The 25,509-nt window shown below is 35.4% G+C and overlaps 2 protein-coding genes across 14 annotated transcripts in view; both read left to right on the top strand.

Annotated features, from left to right (window-relative positions):
• The first annotated feature begins 495 nt into the window (after window positions 1–495).
• Window positions 496–2,367, top strand: LOC107221576 (ribosomal RNA small subunit methyltransferase NEP1). Its single transcript, XM_015660614.2, has 4 exons — window positions 496–763; window positions 1,012–1,255; window positions 1,479–1,687; window positions 1,826–2,367. The coding sequence occupies exons 1-4, from the start codon at window positions 620–622 to the stop codon at window positions 1,937–1,939; spliced, it is 711 nt and encodes a 236-aa protein (XP_015516100.1). The 5' UTR covers window positions 496–619; the 3' UTR covers window positions 1,940–2,367.
• A 230-nt stretch (window positions 2,368–2,597) lies between these two features.
• Window positions 2,598–25,509, top strand: part of LOC107221585 (bromodomain-containing protein 2) — a 34,173-nt gene continuing 11,261 nt past the window's right edge. For 2 of the 13 annotated variants that reach the window (XM_046737386.1, XM_046737379.1), the window contains exons 1-17: window positions 2,598–3,678; window positions 5,219–5,300; window positions 5,688–5,986; window positions 6,500–6,548; window positions 8,770–8,811; window positions 9,903–10,151; window positions 10,286–10,480; window positions 12,022–12,639; window positions 14,195–14,272; window positions 14,609–14,704; window positions 14,813–14,914; window positions 15,028–15,173; window positions 15,314–15,464; window positions 15,954–16,527; window positions 16,642–16,800; window positions 16,967–17,086; window positions 17,403–17,552. In XM_046737386.1, the coding sequence (XP_046593342.1) occupies window positions 5,976–5,986; window positions 6,500–6,548; window positions 8,770–8,811; window positions 9,903–10,151; window positions 10,286–10,480; window positions 12,022–12,639; window positions 14,195–14,272; window positions 14,609–14,704; window positions 14,813–14,914; window positions 15,028–15,173; window positions 15,314–15,464; window positions 15,954–16,527; window positions 16,642–16,800; window positions 16,967–17,086; window positions 17,403–17,552 (2,740 nt within the window). In that variant the 5' untranslated portion in view covers window positions 2,598–3,678; window positions 5,219–5,300; window positions 5,688–5,975. Of the gene's footprint in view, window positions 3,679–4,062; window positions 4,554–5,218; window positions 5,301–5,687; window positions 5,987–6,499; window positions 6,549–8,769; window positions 8,812–9,902; window positions 10,152–10,285; window positions 10,481–12,021; window positions 12,640–14,194; window positions 14,273–14,608; window positions 14,705–14,812; window positions 14,915–15,027; window positions 15,174–15,313; window positions 15,465–15,953; window positions 16,528–16,641; window positions 16,801–16,966; window positions 17,087–17,402; window positions 17,553–25,509 lie in introns of those variants that run through there. The other 11 variants (XM_046737381.1, XM_046737380.1, XM_015660624.2 and 8 more) reach the window with 11 other exon arrangements.

The following is a 25,509-nucleotide window of genomic DNA, read 5'->3' as shown; positions in this document are numbered from 1 at the left end:
TCTATAGGCGAGGGCACAAAGCAGGGACAACTGGATATTTCCACAAGTTTATTACAGGCATAATTTGCTAGGTTCAATTCAGCCATGGAAAAGTTTCTACGATCAATCATCGTCCGCCTGCCTCACCCGCCACGTTGCGCTCTTGAACCCGGTGGCAATAATTGAAAGTTTTATTTGAATTTCGAACATGTTAAGAAATTTCTTTAGACTTAGATGCGGAATCTACAGTGTCTCTCGAAACTTAGTCACATTTTTCTATCGCAACCCGTGAATTTGTAGTGATATCCTCTACGGAAATACACTTTTCACAATCATGTTATCTCAGAAATCTGCAATCGCGTGTATTACATGTATGAGCACATTTAAAATGAAAATTTTCCGAAACTTAATTATCTCTTGTTTTAATTGACTTGAGTTCGAACATTGATACCGATAGACACACAATGTCAATAATCGACGATCGACATCTCGAACAACGTCTAAGAATAGTCAGATACCATCGACCTGTACTGTCGATTGATTCAATTTCGAATTGCAAATGGCGACAAGCGTGCACGTGGTATGAAATTTCCTCATCTGGGATCGAGTTTGTTTTAGTATTGTCAGCTTGTAGAAAAAAATGGGTAAGAAAAGAAAACATGGTGAAGATAAAGACGAATTTGAGTTTGATCCGATGCCAAAGCATCTACAAATTGCCCACATCAAAAATCAGGAGAAACGTCTCATAGTAATACTGGACGAAGCCCAGTTAGAATCCGTCAAGGTAAGGTTAGGTTTTTTGCACAAATTTGAATCTACCTCTTATTATTATAGTAACTGGAACACTGCACAGAGTTAGACTGTGTGAAAATTAGTTTTTTCCATTGCTGTCAATAAATACATTGGTCAAAAGTGATAATAAGCTATTAAGCAAAAGAATTTGTCAGGCACGGTGTTCAGGCTAGTCGCATTCTTTTTGCTCCCAAATGTCACTTATTAATTATGATTTTTTCTTTTGCAACGACCTCATAGGTCGGTAACAGTTTTGAACTACTAAACTGCGACGATCATGCCAATATGTTGAAGAAAAATAACCGAGAGCCTGGGAGCTGTAGGCCAGACATAACGCACCAATGTCTCCTGATGTTGATGGACAGTCCGCTGAACAGAGCTGGCCTATTACAAGTCTATATTCACACTGAGAAAAATGTCCTGATTGAAGTTAATCCACAAACAAGGATACCTAGGACGTTTAAACGCTTCGCTGGTCTCATGGGTGAGTACTTGTTTCTACTCTCGAAGATATATCCAGTCGTTTCTTACTTCTCAGTCTATGCAAACAGTTTTTCCAAAAATAATTTACCCCCACTTCTTGTTACATTTTATTCAACTCTAAAGCCAAACCTTGGAATTATTAACAAGTTATTTGATTCTCTTACATCATTTCTTAATAATGAATACACTTTCACTTGTATAATTCTCTCCCATTTTTCATACAGTACAACTGCTCCATAAGTTTAATGTGCGAGCTTCTGACGGCCCGATGAAATTACTTAAAGTTATTAAAAATCCAGTCACGGATCATCTGCCAGTGGGTTGCAGGAAACTTGCAATGTCTTTCAGCGCCAAAAAGGTCCAGAATCCGCGTGAACTCGTCCTTGCTGAAGAACCAATTGCGATTGTTGTAGGAGCCATGGCGCACGGTCAAGTATGTTTGTGTAAAAGTTTGTCAAAACACATTTACAGTTAATAGTTTAATTGATGGTAAATGGATGCCTAAATAGTTTTATAATTTAACTGGCTACATGTTTTTGATTCGTTATTGAATGTTCTTAAATGATTTCAGGTGAATCCGGATTATGCGGAAGATACGATATCGATAAGTAATTATCCCCTTTCTGGGGCCTTGACTTGTAGCAAATTGTGCTCAGCATTTGAAGAAGTTTGGGGGATTATTTAGTTTAAGAAATACCCTATATGCAAAACATTGAATATATGTAATCAGTGTACAAAGCAATTCTACATAATCATTCGACTACACTTAATGGTTGTGTTTGTTAATCCAATAGGTAAATATAAAATACCTATCGAAATTATTATTGAAAATTTCGTAGAACACCAAAAGCTGAATCCTTAGCTTCTATAATTTACTTTGTACTCTTTCCCAGAAATTATTAGTGTAGATAAAATCGTCCTTCCAACTATTCGAAACTGTACACTGTTTGTTTCTGTGTCTTCCAAATGTAGTGGACATAATTTTACGTATTATGAAACTGGAAAATGATCAATTGCGGTTGTTAGTGATAATTTACTGTAATATAGTAAATTAGCGTTTGTTGTCGAGTAACAAGAAAGCGCAATGCAATTAAATTACTATCTGTATAATTACATGCATGTATGTACAATTTATTTAGCCATAAACCAACCATCCCGCTGATGTAAATTGTTATTTTTCAAGAGTATTTTTGATTCATAGATATTTCCTACATCGCGCGCGCGGCGTGATTGGTTTGTTGGAAAATTCGTAGCGGAGAGAAAAACCGTTTAGCACCGAAACGCCTATTGTGGGAGGTTACTGAACTCCCTTATTCGCTATACATATAGGATTTCGTTTCGTCATCATCGCAATATGGCTGACGATATCGTCCATGTACGTAGGCAGCTCCGAACAATACTTGGCCGATAATTTGAGTATCCGTAAAGCGTGTAGTCCGAATCATTTTCAACAGGTAAATTAACAAACGAAAATAGAATTGTTCGCTAAAAGTTTTCTAAGTGAATGACGTATGGTAATTGGGAAAAACATGAACTTGGGCTGTTCCTCAGCGGCCATTTTAGTCAGCTAACGGAACTTGTTGAAGCCATTGACGCGTACACGTCACTCGCGAAATTTACATCGATTCTTTTTAGAACGTGTAATTTATTGTTAAATAGTGAAATTATTTATAAAGTTGTTTTTTGGTTGGTTCGCGGAGTTTGACACGAATGTTCTAGGTTTTATTATAGATTTTGTAGCATCTGGCCAATGCATTATGGGTGGATACGGAACGGCGGTACAAACTGCCTACTTTTGACGTTGAATAATAAAGGCATCGCTTGCGTTGTCGAACGTATTTACAGCACGACATTATTTCATTTAACACAAACCTGTCTCCCTGTTATTAAAAAAATATGTAATCACCAAGGACGAGTGTTTTTAACTAGGTACAAGGTGAATGGGAAAGTTCTCGTCGATAATGATCCAGGAAAAGAGAAAATTAAGCTGTCGCCCGTTGGACTTGGGGGAACGTCGGAACGGACCATTCGTACGTTGCAAAGAATGCGTAGCCATTGTTGGTGCTGCGATCGTTAGTTTGTAGATCCGAGATCATCATGGGTACGGAAAAGCATCCGATTATAGAAGTCCCGAGGAAAATGTCTACGGACTTCGGTGCAGGGTACTGATAAAATATCAAAATAAAATAATCGATGCAAGGTGAAATAATTATCGGACAAACGTGAGTGGGTTGCCCTGAATAAATTGTATGATAGTGCGAGTGAGGTGACGGAGGGCGGGCAGCGGCTGGCGGCTGGCGGCGGGGAACGGATCGGCCATAACACCAAGCTAGCGAGCCAGGGAGAAAGCGTAGAGCGAGTTCCGAGGCGTAGTGGTAGTGTTTTTGATAAAATTCCAATTGAAAAACCGTCGGCAATCATCAGGTAGGTGGTCCTCTATAATCCTGAGTGCCACACGAGTAAATTGTGATATGAATATCAGTGCATGTACGCCGGTGTCCCGTAAAAATAAGGGAAACATATCAATAGACCTCGAAGCTTTCTTTCCAAAGTGGGCTAACCGCCATGTTGAATAAAACCTACGTGAAATAAAAACAGCCCAAACACCGATCGCCGCCGAGTCTTCTCTTTCGCGTCGCAAATCCCTTTATTTTCATTATTCGGTAGCTCCAAGCCTCTCTGCGACACTGACGTACTTCTCAATCGCTTTGGTTAGGCGCGGATCCCGCCAGCCAGCTCGACCGACGGACCGACCGACGGACCGACCGAGGCCGAGGCTGAGCGAGGACGAGCGACGATTCAAGCATCAGTGGTCGTGTCGCCTCGCTCGCCGACGCTCGATCCTCCGTTCGTTTCTTTTGCTTAGCTTCTATTTACCCTCGAAACATCGAGTGCCGAGTTGTTTACCCCCCGCGTCACCGCGCTCGTCCTCGTCTTCGTCTTCCGTCGTGTCGCGTTGTTCGCCTTTCCCTCCAACTGACTGACTGCCTGCCTGCTAGTTCTCCGCGTCGATCGTCCTGTCGTCTTCTTCTCTGCATATATATTGTGTTCAGGCATCATTCCTTCGCATCAAATTGTCATCTCATACCCCTGCTGGGAGAGCTTAGTCAATGTTGTTACTTCACCACCTCAGTGTGCGACATGCTTTACTCTGTTCTATCAACTCTGTGACGCTGAACGATGATCAGGGAAAGTATCAACGCCGTTCAAGTTTGTGTTACTACTCATGTGATGGACTTTTAAGTGAACAATTCTGAAGTAAAGGTGGTTTGGTAAAAAAAACGTTCAAAGCTGATGATGTATGCTCATTTGTTAGTCTATCTGTAGTGTCTCTTACTGTCTCTCTTTATCTCTCTCCTTCCCTCTCTCTTTTTTTTCTCCGTAAGAGTTTCTCATTACGCAGAGTTTAGTATTGTCGATAGACAAAATAAAGTCAAAGAACTTGCAGGACATGCCGTGCGCCTCGTAGCTCAAATACTTGCACGATAATGTAAGAATGCTCGCTTTTTGAAATTATTCTTCTGGTCGTTACCCTTCCACAACGAAGGATGCACGTCTGTTTCACCGACGCGTCTTTGTCGATCACTGATGGCTGAGATGTGGATCCAGTCGCTTCGTTATTTATGTTATGAAAAAGTTAAACTTTCTAGACTGAAGACGCAAAAGCAGTGATATGAATTAAGCTGCTTCAGGGCTTGCGAAACTCACTTTACTTGATTGATCATTGGCAAACGATGGCAGCTCTGTAGAAATTCATGAATTATCATTTTTCAGCTGACTTCAGCATCGTTTAGCATCTTTTAAAGAGTCTCTTTTAACACTTCAGAAAGGAAGCCTCTGTCTTGCGGTCAAATTAGATTTTAACTGAACGTTTTTCCAATGATTTTGAAATACTTAGCTTCAAATTTTAATATCTGTGCTGTAGAAATGTTAATCAACATTCGTTTTTCTGTTTGTACAATAGAAACGTCTTTTCTGAAGAGCGAGAGAGTCTAACAATCGATATCAGAACGTCGTCAATAGACACGAAACCCGAGGATAACTGAGTAAGTCTGCTGAAAAATTGGTAATTTCATATAATAGTTCAGTTATATTCTTCGCAACTACTGATAACTGCAGATAATCGATAAACTAAAATGATATTCACAATGCCTGAAACGCAATTCATATTAATAACGTTTTTGGGATTGTAAGAAATTGAACAGATACAGTCTCACTGAAACTAGATTTTCTCTACACTGAGTACGGCTTCAAATCTGTAGTAGAATAGCTAAGTGTTTGCATGTTTATTTATTTTTTCTTTAACTTTAAATCATTCGTTCGTTAAGATGAAATAATGAATTGTGTAAAAATCTGAGAATGATTTTCACGAGAAGAATGAAGAAACCTGTGTCAGGGCTGTACAATATGGGCTCCTCTTATTATGTTATCAGATGTTGCTAAAGTCGCAAGTCTTGGCCGGAGGTACGGCGAATCGCTGCAGCGTACAGGGCTGACATTGGAGCCGCCGTTATTCGGTAGGCTTGAGTAGTGTTATGCCTCCTTGGCACCAACCTCCCAGGTCGCAGCCCTATCATCTCGGCAACCAATTAGCGAGCTACGATGCTCAATTCCGAGTATATCCTTGCCCGCTTGGTTGTTGACGAAGCCTCGTAGTGTCAAGCAGCGTAACGTTGACGTAAAGCAGTTGCAACCTGCTGCGTAGCATTTATGTACCATATATGTCGGAAAGGTGGGTAAAGTTGGATATCTCGTCGTGATTCAAACTATTCATTCATTTTTTTCTCACTAGAATTTATTCATTCACCGTTTCATCATTTTTCATTCACACGTGTAATAGAAGTATAAAAAATATATTTATATCAAAAATATTTATCCGTCTCATTTCTAAAGTATTTTAGGAGCAGGCAGCGCCGTCAGCAGCAGGATTACTGCTCTACATGATTTTTTCTTCGGTTTCACATTTTTTTTCTTCGTTTCATTGGCGCGATTTTAACGTGGTAAAAGATCCTTTTGGTTTCTGATATTGTAGGCGGTTATTTAAGTAACTCATTTGAAATTCATGTATATTGGCTAATAAGTTGAGAAGTGTTTTTTTCAACAATTGGCTGTAATGTATATATACACAATATGGCAATTATTCTCTGAAAATATAATTAATGCTACAATTCCAGTGGCAAAATGATACGAGACTGTATTAATTATTGCAGTTTTAATCAAATCTTCTTCTCTCTTTATGTTACAGAAACGAAGCCAAGATGCAGCAGGTGGACACTATATCGCAGAACAACTCGGTGAGTTATTGACAAGATTGTATTTTGTCCAAGCACCGAGTTATCAAGCTTTCCTTTTTAATTCTGTGTCAGAATATTGAAATAATTTCAAAAAGGAAAGAGAAAAGACTTTTAATACTATTATCAAAATTCTAAAGTATCTTAAACTGAGGCTCGCACCTTTTTGAATTACTCAATATCAATTTTATCTACCGAAATTGGCTGAGTCTGATTGTATAAGACCATCAACTTTACATCCTGATCTCTATTCTTTTTTGGAAATAGAAATTAGGTAAACAATCAAGTTACACGCTTCACTTTATACAACCTTAGAGTATCGATTATTGTTCACGAATTATTTCTCACGGGTGTAATTCTACGTCCAGCTCAAAACGCATGTTTAACAATAGTGTCGAGATCTGATTTATGTTCACAATTTTTATTTCGTTGTCAGGCATCATTAACTACTCATAATCAAATTATATTGAAGATCAACCCTCCGCCGGCTATCCCTTTTTTTTAACTATGCCGCCGTCTATTTTCAAGCCACTTAGGAGTATCCGAAAATTCCCGAAAAATTCAGGGAACCAGTTTTGGGTCTCATCTCAATATTCCAGCAGTTTTCATTCCAAAATGTTTGACCAATTAACAAATAAAAATATATAAATAATGCAAAACGGGTAAATATGACCATTTCACTAAAAAATCAATACTTGAACCCAAATTTCTATTAAGAAAAAATATTTTAGGGATTTATTCTTGATACTATGATCTTTCTAAAAAAGCTACTCACATTGGGCTCGGTTCCAAAAAACCTATTTATTTCACCGTGCGAAAATGGGCTATTGCGAAAGGAGAAATTTCGGATAAAATTAAAGTATTGATGAAAACACAATATTTTTATCGCAAAAACATGTAATTTATTAATGAAAAAATGAATGTTGATATGTTATATGACAGTTCAGACTCGCTTTGCTCATGCGAACAACCTCGGAACAAGGTAAAAAAACAGTCTCACAACAGTGTCATGATATACTATTTAGGTAAACTTGATAAATAGGATCAGAAACTTTGATTTTTAACGAGAAAATGTGGATTTTATACGTACCTCAAAAGTCGAAAAAACTGACGCCGCCTATCGGTGACGAATTCGTTCACTTCCAAATTTTGAACGGTCCTAACTTCGCAAGGTCCTGACGCATACTAACGTTCTTGCGCGTGTGAGCGTATACCACCGGGAAGTTTTTTTCTATGCGGGTCCCAAGCCGCATCCACTTCCCCACCCCGAGATACCAGGACGTGCCAAAGTCAGATATGACGATAGCCGACGGACGGTTAATAAAAAGATGGGAGAAATCGAATGAAACGGCAGCAACATGTGGAATAAATTTTTACGTTTTCATCTAACACTTGGAACATCGTCCCTTTTTTGTTTGTTTGTCCTGCATCTATTAACAACTGCATAACATCTCCACTATTACAACGCAATGTTATACATTTGCTTGTCTGTTTAAAATGATCTTCACTGCATACAGTTTCTTTTTCTTTTATCTTTCTTAAAAGCTCAAGTAAAACAGAAATTTTTTTAACTTTTCATTTAAGATCGCTCAGCTAGACAAGCTGGAAACTAATTTTATTCGACTTGTAGAAGTTACTAAATTCTATAAATCTTCAAACGCTAGATTAGCCAAGTATGTCAATTGGCAGTGATTCTTAATTCTTCACTGAGCTTAACATCGCCTTAAATTACTAACAAAAGAGCATGAAAACTTCAAAAAAAAAAAATTAACTAGCATCAATATTGTCATTTTCAAAAGTCCACGTTTGATACCTATTTTTGTTTTTATATACTAATATTATATGTGCATGTGTTTTTGTTCTTTGTTGCGCAAGATATTGACGGCTAACATTCAATATAATTAAGTACATCCCATCTGGATTTCCCAAATAATTGCGTAGGTATGAGTGGTGTAAATTGAATATGCGGATCATAGTTAAAATTTTGATACCTTGCTGTCTTCATTATACACACTTATTCACACGCCTCTCGTGTTCACTCGCTGCATGGGAATGACCCAAGAGTTTTCATGCAATCTTATTTTCCATCACGTGCATACCTATGTATAAAAAAAATGTAACAACCACATAAAAACAAACAAAAAAAAAAAAAAAAAAAGCAATAATAATGAAAAGACATATGTGTGCTGTTTGACTGAATAGTATGTATGTATATGAATTGCAGTTAGATGTGGAGGAGCGAGAGAGGCTGTGTAATATACCCAAGGTGAGATTATGAATTGACGGTTTATTATCTAACGTTACAAGAAAAAATTTATATATTTTAATATAATGGGTGTCTAATTTTGCAAATTTGTTTTTGGTTTTCTTTTTTCATCTTTTTGTCTTCAATGCTCATTTTGAGTTTCATTCTGTCAGTTTCAAAATGTCGAGTCGTTCAACGCAACCAATTAGTTCTCCCTTTATATGCAAGTAACGATGTAAATTCTAACAAAGCAAGACTTGGGCTCAAGTCGCAAAATCTTAATTTATCGTCTGTTGTAACTGCGTTTAGTATAGTTAACCCGAATGTAGTTTTTCTGTAAATTTTTGACTAAAGAAACACGTGTTAATATCACTTCAACTTTTGTAAAAAACTATTACGATTTTCATGCTTATTTAAACTAATCCTCGCTTGTGATATTAATATTTATTGCCTTGCTTGATTTCTGAGTAAAATTTATGCTTAATAAAATTTTCTTGCATATAAAGTGACAGAAAAAAAATTGAAAAATGGTAAATTGCTTTCAGTGGTTCTGGATTAACTAAACAACTTAGCAGCCCAAATCGCTTGTTGCATGAATGAGAAAAGTATTCCATTTAGCTTCGCATGTTTGAGATCAATTGAGATTATTACTGTTGTAAATAACATTGCTGATCTAGTTTTAGCAATGCGAAAAAACGTTCAAGAACTTCTTTCCAGCTATAGTTGGAAGTCAAGTGCGGTAGATTTCAAAAGAGCATGATATTCTTATCCGACGTCTGATCTGTGCAGCAATTAATTTATATATTTTTTTTTTTTTTCTAATTCCAATCATGCTGGTTCCAGGTGTCAGCTCTTCTTAAATATACATTATTAAACCTAACCGTCATATACTTTGTTTGACAAATCATTGTCAAGCTATTATTTAGTGTAGGAATGCATGAAAATGAGAAACTCGTAGTCGCCTTGAGTAAGAAATGAGATGCTACTGTTTTTTTGTTTTTAAGATGTCAATGATTCTGTATAAAGTAAACGTAGGTCTCTGCCCTGTTTAATGAAAACTCGTTCTGACGGGGCTAGAAATTTGAGATTCAATACAGTTTCTTGAACCGCAGACGAGCGCACCTGGCAAAACGTCGAATGCACCGGCTATTCCTCCAAAGGAACCGCCTCCGAGGGATGAGCCGCCCGTCGAGCCGGTAAACGGCATGGTACAGCCACCTGTAGTTCCACCACCTAATCGACCTGGTCGCGTTACCAACCAGCTTCAATATCTGCAAAAGGGTGTCCTCAAACCAATATGGAAACACCAGTTTGTCTGGCCTTTTCAACAGCCGGTAGATGCCAAGAAGCTGAATCTGCCAGTACGGTTTATCATGTTTTTTACGTCAATTAAATGCTTGTTCGAAAGTAACAGATTGGCTGACTCAAACGAGTCATTATTTCCAAGCTTTTACGACATGTTGTAATTTTTTTTTATTCAATCACCGCTCGCCAGGATTACCACAAAATCATCAAACAACCGATGGATCTTGGCACTATAAAAAAACGGTTGGAGAACAATTACTACTGGACTGGAAAGGAGTGCATTCAGGACTTTAACACAATGTTCACCAACTGTTACGTGTACAATAAGCCAGGAGAAGATGTGGTAGTGATGGCGCAAGCTCTGGAAAAATTGTTTCTCACTAAGGTAAGAATCATTTTTACACTATTTTATTGTCTATTCTAGATAGTGCCTGTGAAAATGTCTATTGGAAAGTGAAAATTTAAATGGGGTGATTGTTGAAAAAAAATTTTTCAAATAATTATTCTTAGAGTCAATTATGTTTTACTGTTTTGTTCTATTACGGGTTTACTAATTTCTTGAAAATACTTCAAATTTTGAGACAACCATTTTTTCTATGTACGTGAAATGTAACAACAACATTATTAACTTCAATCTCACAAGAAATATATTTCAAGTTTATGTGTGAAGATTTCTCAATGGAAACATTTCAAAATTGTGAAAGACTCTTGTATTCTATACTTGATATCTATTGCATTGAAATTTTTCTCAACTTTAAAAAAATGGGCTACACCTTGTTTCAAAACCCTGAGTAACAAGCGAGTAATTAAGTTAGAGTGTTTATTGCTTGATAAACTTGCAAAATTTGGAATTTTCAGAAATTGTGTACACACCGGGCATTTTTTGAGGGTCCAACAAATTTTGCTGTAGTTCTTCTTAAATAACCAATTTCGGGTCGTAAATATGTATTCTTATTAAAAATTTTATTGCAAGAACAAGCATCAAACGAAAATACTAAAAATTGTTGAGAAAAGATAATTTGAAGAGTATGTTTAATCAGATTACCATTGTTTTTGAGTAGTCTATAAATGTGGAATCATAAGTATATTAGAAACATGTGAAAGATTATAAAAATTACCTGAATAAATCTGGAAATCTTGAGAAATTTTGGTGCTACGTTTCCAATACACATTCTGAAGTGACTTTGAAGCGATCTGTTCAACTTTACATGCAGGGTTGAATTGTGTAACATTAACGTAACAAAGCATTGAACCAAAAATCCCTGTCTTATACTTTTATGATTTTTTTGAAGGAGTTGAGTGACCAAAATATAAGTATGTTCTGCTTTATTATGTTTCAACGTGGTGGCCACTTATCTGGAAAACTGAGAAATGTCAGGGAATTTTTCTGGATATGACAAAGTTTTGAGATTTTTATATAGATCAGAAATTTTACTAAATACTTTCAGTTGTTTTTGAAAATTCAACGAAATATGGTGTTCAATGCGATCTCAAAATTTTTCAATAGTTGATATAATTTAAACTAGCTGTTCATAATTTAAATCTCGCTGTCGCTCATTCAAACGTTTTTCAAATTCTTATTTTACGTGCAGCTCTCACTCGATTGTGAACATTTGTTTATAAAGATAATAACAATGTAAATATGTATACTTAAGACATAAACTTCATGTTTACTAGTATTTTTGACCAAAACAGAGAAATTTTGGGGAATTTTCAAAATCAGATGCTTGTAGCCACGATGTTCATGATGAAATTGAGACAATCCTGAATATCGAGTTAGCGATTATTTTCAAAAATTCACCGTTACATTAACGTTACAACCTTCAAATCCATTTTTACGTGGCCAATTGAACATATTCCATCAATGTATAAACAATGGACATTTCGTCTTTCTCTAACAATGATGAAAATTGTGTTGAAAAAAAGGTGGCACAAATGCCAAAGGAGGAGGTCGAGCTAGATCCACCAGTCCCGAAGGGACTGAAGGGTAAAAAGGCCGTGACAGGAAGACTCGGCGCTGGTCCAGGAGTGACAGTCGGTGCTGGACGAGGACGACCATCCTCGGTTGCAGCAGCTGTAAGCTCGACCGTTCCGAATAGTCTAACCCCTTCAGCAACGTCCGCTGGAACGACAGGCATCATTCCGATGCCTCCCCTTGGCACTCAGGCCCCGACGTCAGTGCCTGGAAGCACAAACACCACGACGATAGCACCGCCAGCTAGCATAGGAGTTGCGCCTATGGCTACACACAACTCTCTACCCCAGCAAGTTGTACCTCCTACAAGCGGCTACCACGCCCAACCTGCAATGGAGACGCAGGCTGCACCGGCTCCTGCGACTGCTGCTCCTCCTCCCCCACCTGTTCCTGCTGCTCCTACAGTTATGCCACCTGCGCAGCCCGCCAAGCCCAAGAAAGGAGTGAAAAGAAAGGCCGATACAACAACGCCAACGGCAAACTCTTTCGAACCGCTATATCACCCTCCGCTAGAATCGAAAAATGCAAAAATTTCGACGAGACGGGAGTCAGGGAGACAGATCAAGAAGGTAAGCTTATTTTGTTACCTTGTCTGTTCCTAATTCTCGTCTATTCATATTTGATTGTAAAATACTGAAGCGGTGCTTTTTTGTTACACGTCAGTCTCTTCTTCATTTATCAAATATGAAACGATTCTCCTCGCCCGGTTTTGTTATTGTTTGAAAATAATATACAATAATAAATTCAGGGTTCAGGGTCGATTCTACTTCGTGAACAAATCGGAAAAACCTAGAACTCGCAGGAAATTTTGGTTGACAAATCTTCAATTTTTCTGAAACATGTCAAATAACGAATTTGAGATTGTGAAAAGATTTTAGTATCAGGTTTTCTTTTACCTCCTGTAAAATAAATAACGCAGAGCTGAGCTACACAAAGGTTTTCTAACGTTCAAGAGCTATTTTCAATGGTTACCATTTAACCATCTTAATTTTAAAACGTTGAGAATACTTAGATTCTAAATCTAGGTATAAAAAACTTTCATCCGGTTACATGTATCTAAATAAAAAAAATCTTGAACGTTCAGAACGATACAACGGTTTTGCACTCCATGAATGATTTTTCTTCGATACACTTGCAAAATTTATAAATTGCGTTGGCAAAATCTGGAATCCTCAGGAAATTTTGTTTTCGCATATTAGTAGAAACCCTGTGAATACTTTTGAAACTGATGTCAGGTGATCGGGTTCTTTTGTTTTACCATGTCAAATATTGTTATCAGAAAGCCTGTGTCACAAGATCATTCTGAAAAGAGAAGAAAGAAATTTATATGTATCGACAGATAAATTGAAAACTTTTTGTGCCACTGTTTACAACGCTAAGGTAATCGACAATGTCTTGTACGACACAAGTGAACGTTACCTATGCGCATTACCGTTTTTTAATGTATAGATGTGTGTGCTCAGCAAAATTCTTGGCAAATAAAAATTGTGGAGCAAAAGAAACACCTGTTTTCATACACGCACAATAGCAGCGATCCTGTTTGCGCACCAGGCACATCTACATCGTTAACTTGGCGTTCTTTTTTTAAATTAATTTCTTACCTTTTTTTTCACGTGCCTGGTACAATATTGCTGAAAAATGGAGTAATAAAGTACCATATTGTTCTGAATATGAGTACATTTTTGAAAACAAATTTCACTCAAAAAATCTGTACACGACGCTAGATGTGTTAGTAAATCCGCTTTATTGATTAGAGAAACTTGGTTGTTGATCAATAGCTGTAAAAAATTTAATGAATTGAATCCTCACGTCGCAAATATAAGAAAAAATTGAACACACGATATTTGTACAATACATTCAAGTTTTATCAATGTAACATTTTATATAATATTGTAATCATAGGTAATTTTCTTGGTTTACAAAAAAAAATCCCTGATTCGAAGTTGTTAAATTGGGAGAATTTGCCTACATTCAGACGAATACGATAGATAAATACAGTAAACATGTCAGCGTTAAGAGCTCCTTCATATTCGCATTCATATCGTACCTGCACGTATGCTTGTCTATGTAATCATATCATGGCATTAACGTACTAACAGAGGGTTGATGATGGGGCTGTTTCAGCCAACGAGGCAAGCGGAAGACGGCCTGGTGCCGTTCCACCAGGCCAACATGCCCCTGATGGGGCCGATGGCCCAGAAGGTACATACCCCAAGTTTGTCCTACTAAGGCACGCCGTGTTTCATCTGTGTTGTCTTATCACTATCAGATATCTTTCGAATCCGATTTAATTTTCTCGTGTGCATTCACCTTGTTATCCACAGCGTTCCCCTGATTTTTAACAACCAATTTTACCAAAATTCGTTTGATTATGCTGTGTTTTCATTAGCGGTACAATTTTTCTAGTATAAACACTAAATTATATGCTTATTTAAATGCAAAAAGAAAAAGAGATTACTTCGGAGGTGAAAGATTTCTGCAATAAACAGCAATAAGTTGATCCAATTAACGGTAAACTGCAATTTAATATTTTTTCAGCCACAACATGCGGGCAGCAAATCCAACGAGAAGCTGTCAGAAGCCTTGAAATCCTGTAATGAAATATTGAAAGAGCTGTTCTCTAAAAAACATTCGGTAACTGTCAAATGTCAAATTTTTCTTATTTGTCGAGAAGCAAAAAAAAAAAAAAAAAAAAACATGCTCAGACAATTATATATTATTCATATTTAATGTGACACACAGGGTTACGCGTGGCCATTTTATAAGCCTGTAGATGCGGTTCTCCTCGGCCTCCATGACTATCACGACATTATCAAAAAGCCAATGGATCTAGGAACTGTCAAGGTATAATACTTTCGCACAGACTGTCTTTGGTCCATTTCATTTATCCAACAGGTTGGAATAATCATCGCATCAAGTATCTGGCAGTAAAATGCATCATTTTGTTACACACACAGCACAAGATGGACACTCGTGAATATAAGACGGCGCAAGAATTCGCTGGGGACGTACGACTTATATTTACCAATTGCTATAAGTACAACCCTCCAGATCACGACGTCGTCGCAATGGCGAGGAAGCTGCAAGATGTTTTTGAAATGAGGTTGGTAATTTGAAAGTTTGATTTTAACCGGAATTTTTAGGGATTTTTGGTTCTGTATTAATTCTGAGGTATGCAACACTGTGCATTAGTTTCATACATTTTGACTAATCGTATTTTCACATCTGTTTTCCTTCTTTAAGATATGCAAAAATACCTGACGAACCTTTGAGTGGGCTGGTTGGTATAAACGGCAGCAGTACCAGCGGTACGAGTTCGGGTTCGGGGAGTTCATCCGAAAGTGATGATTCCGATGAAGAGCGTACCGAAAAGCTTGTAGCGCTTGAACGAGAGGTGAGATCTTCTGTTTACTTTCTTTTTCACCCTTATTCTTCTTCCCATAATCTTTAGCGATCCTTAAAAGCGAAAAAATTTAAGGGTGCTCTAAACGTGAGAAAAGCAGCATTTTTTATTCAAGTTGCTGGTAATTATTTAAGTCAATATTTGCTCATCGAAGATCATTGGCAATGTCCTTTTGCAAAGAAATATCACGTGTTTCAAAATCACGCTCTCAAGTTTTTCAGGACATAAGTTGCACAAGCTATAAACGTATTTAATATTGTGTTTGAAGAAAAAAGTTCATGAATAAGGAACTTCGAAAATTTTTTACTGCAGTAAAATCGTTGATACTTTACTGTAAATTTAAAATGTTGAAAACGACAGTGTTATTGCACAGAAAGAAATTATTGCCTATTTCTTGTGATGAAAAAGGTATATTTTTTATGACCTTACAATTTGTTCTGAAACCGTACTTACTTAAGTCTTGTCCTGTCGATCACGCAGCTAAAAGCAATGCAGGAACAGATGAGAAAATTAGTGGAAGAGAGTGGTAAGAAAAAAAGTAAAAAGAAGAAACCGGAGAAAGCGAAAAAATCATCAGGTGGTGGTAAGGGGGGAAGTCTCGGTGCCGGTGCTGGTCACAGTGGGGCGATGAAGGAGCTGATGAAGCCCGGTGGTAGAATTCCCAGTGTATCGGACAGCGTAGGGGCGAGTATAGCGAGTGTTGCGATGGGTGCAGGAGATCTGAAGATGCCGAGTACGATGGCTACGGATATCCATCACCCAGCGATCGCTGTTGGACCCAACAAGGCGCATTCCGGACCTGGAATTAGTCACCATTTACCCCCCACAATGAATGCCAAGCCGAAGGGAAAGGGACGAGGACCGGGCAAAGCTGCAACGGCTAATACGGCAAACAAGAGGTCTAAAGCCAATAGCAGATCGACTGGAAACAAAAAGAAAAATACCAGCAGTCAACCACCTATTTTGGCCTTTGACTCAGAGGACGAGGACAATGCCAAGCCGATGTCCTACGACGAGAAGAGACAACTCAGCTTAGATATCAATAAACTACCTGGTATGTCTACCATTTTAATCAACGTACCTTCGAATTCACAGCCAAGGTTGTTTGAGTTCATTTTTTTCTTCACTTTCATTCAATTCACACACCAGTCATATTTTCGTTTTTCAGGCGACAAGCTGGGCCGAGTTGTACACATTATTCAATCGCGTGAGCCGTCTTTGAGGGATTCAAATCCTGACGAAATTGAAATTGACTTTGAAACTCTGAAGCCGTCTACACTTAGAGAGTTAGAGAGTTACGTAGCTTCCTGCCTTCGAAAAAAGCCACGTAAGTTGCTTTTTTTTAAATTTTTTTCCTCTTTTTTTTTTCTGTGGTACTATGACCTGATGCTAAATTAAATTTGTCTATAAAGAAACTGCTATGACAAGTTTCCTCGATGTAAACGCTGTTTCCTTTTCTCTTTTTTTTTTCAACACCAACGTTTATTTTTTAGATAAAAAGATTAGTGGTAAACCCAAGGACGAGCAAATGGCTGAGAAAAAATTGGAGCTCGAAAAGAGATTGCAAGATGTCTCAGGGCAGCTAGGAAATTGCAAGAAACCTGCTAAGAAAGGTCAGTATTAACTTTACTAATATATATTTACACCTGAAATACCTTTTAGTTGATCTAACAATCTGAGCATCGTGTTATAAACTGAGCTCTGATTCATTGATCTATTTTGTAGTCCGATTTTCATAAAAACTGTAATATGAAATTTTTGAAGCACTTTTACTTATATTACAATCTCAGCGCTGAGAAACTGAGTGAGAAACGAGGAAAATAAAACATCAGTAGAAAAAAAATTTCGCACCTAGTTTCGAAACGTCAAAAAAAAGAAAACAGAAAGAACCAAAAGATTAAAGATATTTTTCACGGTTTTTGCCCACAGAAGACAGTAGTAAATCCGTGGATGTTGGTGGAACCGGAGGTGCAGGTGGACCATCGAGACTATCAGCATCCAGTAGTAGTAGCAGCGACAGCGATTCCAGCAGTAGTTCGCTTTCCTCGAGCTCCAGTGATTCGAGCGACAGCGAAGCAGGTTAGACTTCAAATATCATGTAACTGTTGTTTCCAATAATTCACACGACAGAGCAGAAAACTCTTCGACTTGCGAACAGAGTTTTTGCTCATCTTATACCTAAAAGAGTAGTAGAAGGCAAAGAAAGTTATGGATATTTAAAGAAGGAGAATCAAAGAAACTATAATTCGAATTAAAATTATTATCGAACACACATTCGGTACTGGTGGTCCACTCAGCGATTGAATGTTCCAAGTACAAAACTGCTATTCTCTATTTATCGCGATTTGTTTCATACGATAATTTTAATCTCGTCAACTCTGCACCCACCCACCTTTTTTCGCCCCTTTGCCCCCCAACCCTCTATCGATTAATAACTTACTTACTACAAAGCACAAAGTATATTTTAACGTTAGTAGTATTCGAAATTAATATACACTGCAGCTTTTGAAAATGACAATATTATATCGACACGTAGCTTGAAATTACTTTTAAATTAAAATAGCAATTTTTTTTTTTTTTTCCGTAGCAAAATTATATCAGTCATTATTACACAGTCGACAAATAATTGGCTTACAACTAAAAGGCATGATAAAGTATGTGTCGTTCCCTTGATTCGGTTTTTTTTTTTTTTTGTTTTTTTTTTTTATTACTATTGTCTGTATTATTTTTCTTCATACTTACAAATCGTATGGAATAACCTGAATTCAATTGAAATCGCTAAGAATTGATACATTGAAACACGTTTTTGCATCTGATCAATTATTCAATACGCGAGAAACAAACTCTTTGAACTTCTCATGATTGCACTAGTGTTAATTTTACACACTACCGCACAGACATTACGAGCCTGTCGAGCTTTGATAAATGCTTCTATATGAATGTTTCATACACGCTGTCGGCGTAATTAGTATCTTTCCTTTACAAATCAAAGTAGAACGTCTGGCGTTTTGTGTCGCGCATTCAGAGAGATGATAATATTTGCTCAAAAAGTTGATTAGTCTGATTCAACAATCGATCGATGGGCAAGCGTTTTTGTTTTGCGTTTTTATCTGAGTGTAAGAAATATGCATTCTGTACAATTCTCTTGATTTTGTTATACCATATTTCATTTGAAAATTATATTGCGAAAATGTAAATATTTTTATTAAAAAAGGGGGCAAATATGGGATTATCTTCTATAATTAAACAATCTTTTTTATCGCGCCTGCGGCAACGAAAAAAGAATAAAGTTTTGTGAAATACTTTTGGTTGTTGTTGGTATTATATATATATATATGTATGATTAAATACATATGCTCAAAGTTTCGCCTTTCATTGAATTCTTTTTTTACTTTCAACGTTTCTTTTTTCCTTTTTAGTATCGTTTGTAAATTCATCTCTCCGTATCTGTGCGGATCGTTTCTTTAAAGTCGATGTAACGATCATACTTTTCGATTCAATATCAATAAGTTTGTACTTTCGAAAGTAAAATATTAACAGAATACACACTCTAATTGAAATATTTTGTTGTGTTTCATTTAATAAAGGTTGGGAAAGCTTTGCTTTTCCAAACTGATTGTGTTATAAATAGATCGTGGTTCTTGATAATACGGATATACTAAGCGATTAATTTGTTTATCAAGGGTTGATTTCCTCCTTGTTTCCAAGTCTTAATGATATTACTTACACTTAATTTAATTCTTTACTAACATCTGCTCTAGAGTAGCATCATACTCTATTTTTCAATCTTCTCGAGTGTAACCAATGTATCAATTGTAGTGCGACAAATACAATACTTCAGGCTCTATTCATATCATACTTGTGTATATACATTTTAAAAGTATGCAAGAATTAAATTAGAAAAGACCCCCGTATTCAAGTTTTATTACTCAGGTTGCACAATTTTATCCGTGATTATTTTCTCTTTTGTTTCTGTGTTGAAAATTGATAAATATACGTATATGTATACACACAATGCTTTATATATATTTATATATATATGTATGTATGTATATATGTATGTATATATACGTACACACGCATATGTATGATATATGTATATATGTGTGTATGTGCGTTTGTATAATTGGTTTTTCTCTTAATCGCATACTTATTTAATAGAACGACGTTATTGGTCTAGCCTTTAGCGTTGCATCGAATTTATAAATATGAAGTTTTATCGTCGAGTATTATAGGTGAAGATGAGCTGTCTTGGCTCTTGAACGTTCCACATAAAAACCCAAATGAATAGTAGAGGACAAAATTGACAAATGTGTATTATAGATATATTTACCAGGGATAATCCACTGAGTCACATGTTTGTTACTCGACGATCATTCTTTTGAATTACTCGTAGCATAAGGAAAGAAAACAAAGAAAAGAAATTTTTTTTTTCTCTTTCGTTTTGTTTCAATGTTCTATGGACTTACAAATGAAACGATACAAATATACAATGGTAAGAATATTAATTAATGGTGAGCTAGTGGAGTGCAGACTGTGTTTAGAGGATACCAATGCCATGCCAGCTTTATTCACAAATGATGATGATGTTGATGATAATGACGATGATGATGATGATAATGATGATGATGAGGATGATGGTGATAATGATGATGACGATGACAATGATTATGGTGATGATTGATTAATTAATTCATTAATCAATCAGATAGGTTTATGCATTCTTTTCTCTTGACCCGACACTATAGTTGTCGCTATTAAATGATAATAACAACAATAATAACAATAATGATTAGTTCCGCTGCCCGACAAACAATCGCTGCGTTCTGATTATCAATTTGTTTGGGTTTTTTTTTTCACTTTTTTCCCGCTCTTTTGTTATTCTCGCAAAGTTTTATCTTTATTATTACCCAAAACACCACAGTTTTCTTCGGTATCTGTATATTTTTGTTTTTCCTTTGGTACCAAAGACTGAAGAAGATTGTATCCTTATTGGTAAAAGTATCACTTATTTATTATTAAGAACGAAGAAGGCTGTGGCTTCGAAAATTGGTAAACGATTATCATTGTGAGGCTTTTCCCATAATGTTTATTGTGTCCCGCATTCTGCATGTACAGATATTTATATTTACACATATACGTAAGTATATGTATGATCGAAAAAAAGTAAAGAAAAAAAGAAATCAACACCAAGTATCGAAAGTTGTAATTTTGGACAACAATTATTTAGTTATTGTTAACCGATAAGTAGTATATATAGTTGTATCACTGTTTCTTTCTATTCTTTTTATTTTTTCTCCATTTTTGTTTAGTAATTCATTATTTTCTTAACATTCAACCATTTCCTCCATCACATTGGGTTCATGCATAATATTAATAAACGTATCACTTATGACAGGATTACGGTAGCAAAACTCTTTTCAAGTTATGGAACAATAACCATAATTGCTACGTTTTCACAATGCGGAGATATACGAAATACGTATGAAGAAATAAAATGAAAAAAAGAAAAAAAGATTAATCAAATGAGAGACAGAATTGTTATTATTGGTATTATAGTGTGGGTGGATTATTTATTTATTAATTTTTTTCTTTTCTTCTTTTTCCCACCATCGAAAGTGGACTTGATAACAAATATTGAATTGTTAGAAAAGAAAAGAAACAAAAAAAGAAACTACCGTTGTATGGGGAAAAAAATATGATCACACCATAAAAAAAATGCAGACAATGTGTATTGGTGGCTGGATTTTTTAAGACAGTGCATCTTAGATACAGGTAAATACTGTTAGCATCGTTTTATACGTTAGGTTATTATTGTTATTTATTATACATAATTAAGTCTAAGCTCTCTCGAGCTATCAAATCTCCATGCGAGTGAAATTTGATTTTGTCGATAAAACGTGGAAAGTGAAAATTGTGCGTAAGATGTATACAAATAAGCATATACCGTCGATAGCAACACGCTTTCTCGCACGCTGTTGTGTTTTGCATCTCTGAAAAAAAAAAACAGAAACCTCTCGTCGCACGACGAATAGAAATAACAAGTCTTGAAGCTGTCTCTGTCTTGTTACACATCGTAGGAGAGAACCCAAGCAAAGGCCTCCGACAATTGGTGTTAGATCAAGAAGTTTGGCTCGTCCAAGTGGTAATGTAAGTAAGGCGTTCGTCGATTAAAGCTAATTACTTGCAGCAGAGAAAGAGAGAGGGGCATCCCTTAGGACAACAGATAAACAACTGTTTTTGAGGAGCGGAGAAAAGAGAAAGAAAAAAGATGTGAGAGGGGGGAGGGGGGGGGGACGAGTAAGAATCTAAAAATTAAAATTGACCACGATATTTGTCTGGATAATTTAAGTAAATTAGGCGCGCGCTGGCCTCCAAACACATTGTTTGCACTCCGCTCATCTGGAGAAAATCCAGTTGTTCGACTCATCGTACCATTCTTCTTCTTTTCTTTTTTTTTTTTCTTTTCTTTCTCCATGTTTTTTTTTTTCTTCCATCGCTAGTAGCTGCTTCTCGCCAGCGAATGATGTTATTCGATCACGTGTTTGATTCAATCGATTTACTCATATCGGTAGGGTTTGAATACAAAAACAAAAACAGAAAAGTAATGAAAGAAAACAAAGGCGAAGCAGGACGAAAACATTTAAATTATCAATTTTATTATACATAGTAAAAAACAAACAAAAACAAAAAAAAAACGAAGAAAAATATGTCATATGCTCGAATCAATATTATTGTTAATTTAATAATAAGATTATATCTAGAATGGTATGGTTTTACATGCCTAATATATATATATATATATATATATATATATATATATATATATTATATATGTATATATATGTATGTATATAAATATATAATATAACGATTAATAATAATAACTACAACAATATGGTTGTACTGATTATGTTCTTAATTTTTCATCTCGTTTCGATAAAAAAAAAGAAGAGAGAAAAAAAATCAAAATTTAAAGCACAACGCTTAATTGCAGGCAACATCTTCGCGATAATCACATTTGCGTTGGCCTTATACGAATCATTACTACTATCATTGGTATGTTGTTGTTGTTGTTGTTGTTATTGTTATTATTATTATCATTATTATTATTCTTATATTATTAGCTGTATTTTCATTTTAACCCGTCCTATTGTAATACACAGTTTTAGGAAATCTTTTATACAAGTATAAAACAAAAAATCAAGTTTAACTTTAGGGATATATTTCTTTTCGTTTTCCATTTTTTTTTCTTTTTTTTTTCTTTTTTTTTTAATTTTATTTCTAATATTTCTACCATATGTAAAAGTCTGGCTCCATGATAGTGTGTTTTTTGTTGATATATCATGTAAATCTTAGTTTCTACATTATACTGTGCATTTAACAAAATAAATACACAACAGAAACATAATATAAATCATTATAGTCGGGTATTATACATATAACGATTGCAAACTGAGAATGATTATCGTACCACAATCGCGAACAGGCGCTTTTTTCTTTAGGTTTTTCAATAAACTCCGTTCAGTCGGCAAGAAAAATGTAGATTGAAAGAAAAAAAAAAAAAAAACAAAGAAAAATGGGTGGGTGGGAGATGGACGAAGATCAAAGTTGCATTATAGTACAACTAAACTAAGCTGAATCCACACTATTTTTATTCGATCATACACATTGGCTCTGATTGTCGAGCAGCAAGGCGTACTTAAAAAAATATCTATTTCAGCACCGAAGTTATCGCTCTCTTAACCAAAGAGAGTCTTACAAATAACTAGGAAATTTTACTGAACTAATGAATTTAAGGGGGAAAACAAAACAAAAAAAAAAATAAAACGTTCATCGTCAAGACACAACCGGTAAATCGCTCACGTGAGAGAAAATTTCGAAAAGGAAAAAGAAATAATAATGACGAAAGAAGGACAAAGGAGAACAGATGAAAAGAGTCTGTTCTTTTTCTAAGGTTACTACATTGAGCAAATGTAAGGTATTATTAGACTGGGTAGGAAACATATAAACGACAGATAGAAGTATAAGAAACGAGAAATGAAAAAAAAATATACATGTATATATATAATAATATTTTATTTCTGTATCGCTACACATTCTGTATAAGATATAGTTACAAACTATTATTATACAAGCTAAAAGATCCTGAAATGCATTATTTTTAGGTAATGAGCGCGAAAAAGGGAAGAAATGAATGAAAAGAGAAAAAAAAAAAAAAAAAAACTAAAAAACAAAAAACAAAGAAAGACAGAAAACGTTATAACAGAATATTAGGATAGATAGAAAAGCAGTGATACATCTGTTACAAGACACAATCACCATTAGTTTGTATAATAACGAAACACGCGATCTATAGGGGCATTTTTATAATTATATTCAAATTGCCTTCCATCTAATTATTGTATTATTGATTATATATATATGTGAAATTTTAAACGATTTGAAAAAAATAATTCTTTATTAAATTTGCGAATATTCTAATTAACGCGTTCACGTCGATATGCATATACGAATATAAATCAATTATTGGGGTCTCGTGTGGTCGAAAAAATGAGAAAATATAAAACAAAAAATCATAAATAAACGAAGCTTATAAAAATTAAATTCGATTAATTTCCGTATATATACATATACATACTTGTAATTCTTCATTTATAATAGTAATAATTGCTCATTGCTTTTTTTTTTCACTTTGTACCACTTTCCAAACATTCGTAATTTCGTTCGCAACAAGATTTTCAATGTTTCGTGTTTGTGTGTCACGAAGAAATGGTAAAATAAAGATAGTTGAAACAAAACTATGTAAGAATGATCATACGCATATTGTAAATAGTAAAAACTAATATATCATATAAAATATTGAATAGTAGGGTTAAGGCGCACTCAAAATGAGAAAGCAAGAGACAGTGAATGTGACATTTTTTAAGTACACACACGCATATGCATACAATAATGAACGAAGAAGTGAGGTAGATATTAAATGCTCGAATGAGTGCGGTGGATTCAAAGTTGGCCTCTCTGGTGGACCAGTTTGCTATACATAAATTAATTATTCTAAGCTGGAACTCTTCGCTGTATCTTTATTTTTTATTTTATTTTTTTCCTCTTCTCGGTTTTCTAGTGTTTTATTTTTTTTTTTTTTCCTTTTTTCCCCCCCTTTTTTATTGTCCTCCCTCTTTCATAGATAGGTAGATGGATAGTTTGGTAGATAGATAGGTAGATTTATCATATTATTATTATTATTATTATTATCATATTCACCTCGTTTAATAACCGTTTTCAAAGCATTTCCAATTGAATTTTCACTTCAGAGATTTCTCGTTGCATATTATATATATGGACGGACGGACACACACACACACACACACACACACACACACACACACACACACACACACACACACACACGTAACAGGCATACATATAATGTATGAATTTACAAGAAAAGAAAAAAAGAAAGAAAACGACGTAAGGAGATATTCAATTATGAAAATGGAGACGTTTGACGGCGACGACGGTTTTAATGATAAATTGTTATAGACACAGTGTATTCTAAAGGGTTCGCAAAAGCCATCGATCTCAGTGTTGTGCTAATCATAACGCATATATAAAAATGATTACCGAGGTTTACGAGCATCTCACTCTTGTTATCATCTCCACATTTAAGTTAAATCCCCATATTTGTACAATTTATGTGACTTTTATTTACTTTAAATTGACCCCCACCCTGCCCCTGTGGTTATTACTATTATTAATTAATAATTATTAGTTATTATTATACTTGTATGAGAAATTACTAGAGTTTGATGGTTTTCTGTAGTCAGCGTTTTATAATCATTATCATTAGTATTATTATTATTATCATTATTAAAGAACGGAACTCAAACATACGTATACATACGTAAATTGTATTTGTTTATATAACAATTACATACCACGTGTATATGTATGTTTCAAAACATGTGTATATGTATATACATGCATAAATGAATAAATAAATCCTATTCAAGAATGAATGAACTTGATAACGACC

Source organism: Neodiprion lecontei, chromosome 4 (assembly GCF_021901455.1).
Source record: "Neodiprion lecontei isolate iyNeoLeco1 chromosome 4, iyNeoLeco1.1, whole genome shotgun sequence".
Taxonomy (NCBI): Eukaryota; Metazoa; Arthropoda; class Insecta; order Hymenoptera; family Diprionidae; genus Neodiprion; species Neodiprion lecontei.
Note: the sequence above shows the minus strand (reverse complement) of the source record. Positions and strands in the feature narration are given on the sequence as shown.